At 39.3% G+C, this 4,724-nt stretch overlaps 1 protein-coding gene across 1 annotated transcript; it reads left to right on the forward strand.

Moving 5' to 3' along the window:
* The first annotated feature begins 2,297 nt into the window (after nucleotides 1-2,297).
* LOC119518925 (40S ribosomal protein S7-like) lies at nucleotides 2,298-2,882 on the forward strand. Its single transcript, XM_037816368.1, has one exon. It carries the CDS (start codon nucleotides 2,298-2,300, stop codon nucleotides 2,880-2,882), a length of 585 nt encoding a protein of 194 aa, XP_037672296.1.
* The last annotated feature ends 1,842 nt before the right edge of the window (nucleotides 2,883-4,724 follow it).

A 4,724-nucleotide genomic window follows, 5' to 3' on the forward strand; every position in this document is an offset into this window, starting at 1 on the left:
AAACTAATCTTCATTTTGTCAACACTGTTTGTTGCTTATATGTTGTCTTTTTATACTGTAAGAGGAACCTCTCAGAGAGTTGCCTTCTATGTATATCTTTCTATGAGAGAAGAAATACAGCATTTGGAGAGAAACTTAGGGCAGAAGCAGAGCTGCAGGAGTGTAAACTATATCATCTATGAAATTATTGTACCCTCAGAAGACTCAATAGGTTTTCCGAAATAGGTCCCATAAATAATGATTTTCCTCCCTTGCAAATGAGGACATCAAGGACTAGAGAATTTCAGTGATTTATCCAAGGTCATATATCCAGAAAGAAGCATCAAAGAGAGCCGATAACTTCTGACTGCAAGTCCTCTGCCAGCCCCACTACCCTACATTGTCCCTACCAAAGGAGACAGTTTTCTTCCCCAGCCACCTTCCCCCCTGTATTTCCACTCTCCAGCTACCCTCACCTCTCACCTCCCCACCTCCTCACCACCATTGTGCTTTAGACGGTTGTAAGGCATTTGGAGGAGATCGGCTTCCCCAGCATCCAGACTCTCTTGTGCTAAACAAGTCTGCAGTACAGAAGGCACGGAAAGGATTTACATCTTTGACTGTCTTCCAGCAGATATTACTTATCTTGCACTGCCAGCAGAGTCTCGTCTATGTGATGTGCATGACAGTGAAGAATAGCTTTTTACTGCATTGCCAGGCATGCCTGGGTAAGAGAAACCAGAAGTCATTATTTGATGGAATGAATATTCAGGAACATCTCTGAGGAATCTTGGCAAAGAGGGTAAAGTTTGATACCTAATCTTAGGGGCCATGAATGTGACCCCCAATTCACTGTACCGTAGCAATGATTTTGTACAAGCTTGCGTACAAAGCAAAGATCCCTGAGACATGGGTTATCCAATGTTCTTTAGGATGCCCATATGCCAAATCTTTCTCAGTAAATGTCATCCTTGAATTACATGCCATGTGAGAAGTTTGTTTATAACAATACTTTTAAGGTGGGAATCAATTTTGTCTTGTAAGGAAAACTGTTATGAGAAGTGGTTATAAGTAGTGCCTTGTATACACCATTCAAAATGGTGATTCTTACTAATTGTCATGCCATTTCAGGTATATAAAACCATCTTTTTATTCCTCCAAAGTACTATACATCCTGAATGATATAGGAGATGTTGGCACTTTATATAGTAAATTTATGTTATAATAAAATCTAGTTTTCAAATTTGTCTCCACAGTGATTGGCTCATAATAGATAAATATTGGTCAATGAACCAATTTTCAAACAAATTCACAAGAAATATATAGAAATCCTCAGATTCAATCATTTGAATTTTTACTATAAATCTGGTTGACTGTGTAAAATTGATTGAATTGAGGTCAAAATATATTCTTCTTCAAAATCCTTACAGTAAGTTTGAATAAGATCCTCTCAAACTCATTGCAGTATTTGTCTATCAGCAACAGAAAATGTTTTCAAGTTAAACAAAAGCATCAATTAGGCAGATCCAATTTAATATCAGTGGATCATGTACCAAAAAGATTATTCTGTACTTCTCTTGGTTAATGGAATGACTGACCACTGAACTGAGTCTTACTTAAGCTTAAAAATTCTTAAGAATTAGACATAAAACAAAATTGAACTCATGAATTTTTTTCCTGGTAATGAACATTAGTTCAAAATCCTACTTTGACATATATGAAAATGTGTTAAAAAATAAAACACATTTGATAGGCATAAACATATTTTTTCAACATAAGCATTGTGTCAAACACTAACATAATACAAACTATTTTGAGGGATTTAGTCACAGCACATATATACTTTTTTTCCCTCTTCCACTCCAACATCAAACGCTTGCAATATAAAATCTATTTTAGAATAAAGCAAGGGCATGTGGTTATCCTTCTCAATGTGAAATCTATGTATTCTTAAAATGCTCCCCACAAATAGATTTCATATATTTTATTCCATTCTGAACACACTTGGGGAGCTCACACGCATGGTTCCATCCTCAGGTCAACTCTCCAGCAATGACAACAATGGCTGCAAGAATTGTAGCCCTCATAGATGCAACCCCATGACACTCAAGGACAGAGGGCTTCTGGGAAAAAGCAAGTAAATGTATTTCCAAAAAGCAGTATTGACCATTGCTCCATGTTAGGGATATGTCCATCCATGAACCAGTGTAGAGCTAAGTGTGAGGGAAATCCCAGACAAGTTGTCGGGCTGAGGGAATTATTCACTCAGAAGAAAATATAGGGCTCTTCGTAGGCCGGCGCTCAACAAGAAAAAGGCCATGTTCAGTTCGAGCACAAAGATTGTGAAGCCTAATGGCGAAAAGCCTGATGAATTCAAGTCTGGCATTTCGCATGCTCTTCTTGAGCTGGAGATGAACTCAGACCTAAAGGCTCAGTTAAGGGAGCTGAATATAACAGCAGCCAAGGAAATTGAAGTTGGTCGTGGTCAAAAAGCTATTATAATCTTTGTTCCTGTTTCTCAGTTGAAGTCTTTCCAGAAAATCCAAGTCTGGCTAGTATGGGAATTGGAGAAAAATTTCAGTGGAAAGCATGTTGTATTTATTGCTCAGAGGAGAATTCTGCCTAAGCCAACTCGAAAAAGCCATACAATAAATAAGCAAAAGCGTCCCAGGAGCTGTACTCTGACAGCTGTACATGATGCAATCCTTGAAGACTTGGTATTCCCAAGTGAAATTGTGGGCAAGAGAATCCGTGTAAAACTGGACGGCAGCTGGCTTATAAAGGTTCATTTGGACAAAGCACAGCAGAACAAGGTAGAACACAAGGTTGAAACTTTTTCTGGTGTGTATAAGAAACTAACTGGCAAGGATGTTAATTTTGAATTTCCAGAGTTTCCACTGTAAGCCAAAATGACTACATAAAGTATCATTCTCAAAAAAAAACAAACAAACAACAAAAAAAGAGTATGTAGGTATTGGTGGTGGAAAAAGAGGGAACTTGATCATGGTCAAGGAACCAGCAGTTGTCCATCACGGCTAACGTATCTGAATCTCTAGAGGTCTGACCAGGAGACTTGCATTTTTAACAAACCTCCCAGGTGATTCTTATTGGCATTACACTTTGTGTACTATCTCTGCATCTCTAGAAGCATCTTGCATCTTGGCTGGAAGAGTAAGGTAACTAACCAATATCTGAGGACCTGCAGAAGTGATTAATGTTGTAAAGCGATGGAAAGAGAGGAGGAGAACAGTGACCCTACTCACAGCAACTTCCAGTGGTTGTTTGTATGTTCCAGATGGCTAGGGGTTCCCCAGACCTTTGGGGCAGGGTTTGAGTAAGTAGGGAGAACCCAGGAAAAAGTCACTCTTTTTCACCAGATTTCCACAATGAATGATATTTTCAGAGACTATTCTGTTGCTGGTGTGAAGGGAAGAATGACTAAACATTCTTGATCTTCCATTTTGGAACATGTAAAAAATGAGGCACAGAAAGGCAAATTCAGGACCAGCATGTGAATTTAGATCCTTTGACTCTCGATCAGAGCTTGGATTCCAGAAGACTGAAGAGTACAGGGAATGAAATCTGCATAAAATAATTCTGCCTGTCTCAAGCAGGCAGCCCAGTCTTGCTAAAGTGCCCCACATATGGGATTCTGCCTCATTGTCATGAGTCACCACATTTTTGCTAGAGTTGTGGTCCATAAAATGCAGCCTAACCATAGGTGAGCAGAAATCTGGATCTAGGGGCAGGGAAAGTAGGAAGCAGGCAGGGAGGAATTGAGGACTTGTTTGGCCCTCTCTGAGCACCGTGATTGGGACTCAACTTGTTAGCAAAAACTACCAGGTCTGAGTCTACATATAACTGGATTTAGATTTTTTGTTTGCTTGTTTTAGTTGACTTTTATCAAAACCAGTAAAGAGATTGCTGAGATAATTCTTTCCTGTGGGCGTGGTCCTGTGCATTGTAGCAACCCTGGCCTCTATCCACTAGATGCCAGTAGCATGCATCCTCCCCAGTTGTGACAACTAAACATGTCTCCAGGCATTGCCAAATCCCTCCCCCCCCGGGGTGGGGGAGAGAGGTGCAACCCCTCCCCCCCATCCCTTTTTGGTTGCAAACCATTGATTTATAAGGATATCTAAATCCATGTCTAACTTGTGCTAGGATGACCACTACCTGCTGTAAAAGGTTTGTTTCTAAATTACCTTTGCCTGTACACTTGCTACAAGAATATTCTTTAATTATTGAGTTTTCATTAACTGATTTATATAAAAGACCTTTTCTTTCTCCAATGTACCCTGCAAAATGCTAGCTGTGGCTGTGATATTCTGCGTGCTTTCTCTGTTTCCCTAATCCAAGTTTTCTGTGGCTGTGTCTATGTTTGTTCATGGATGTGCAACCACTACTACCTGCTGCATTTTCTGTGCTTGAAGAATCTGATATGTTTGTCCACAGTAGAAAAGAGTAAGCAGTTAACAATGACTTTGGGAAAGAAAAATACTAGTCCTCTTAGAGAACAAGCTAAAAAACAAATCTTTCAAGGATCCTTACTAAACATAGGATGCAAGAAACTCTGGCAACACCCTTGAACATCCTCAAGAAAAGACAATGCAGAACTTAAGGGCATTGTTCTTTCATTGTATTAACTTCTATGATGCAGATTCTTCTTGCTCTTGCAAATGCTCTTTCTGATCCCTTCCCCTTTTACTTCTTTTTTTTAATTTTCATTTACCACTTATCAATCA

The sequence above is a fragment of the Choloepus didactylus genome, chromosome 22 (assembly GCF_015220235.1).
Source record: "Choloepus didactylus isolate mChoDid1 chromosome 22, mChoDid1.pri, whole genome shotgun sequence".
NCBI classification, from domain to species: Eukaryota; Metazoa; Chordata; class Mammalia; order Pilosa; family Megalonychidae; genus Choloepus; species Choloepus didactylus.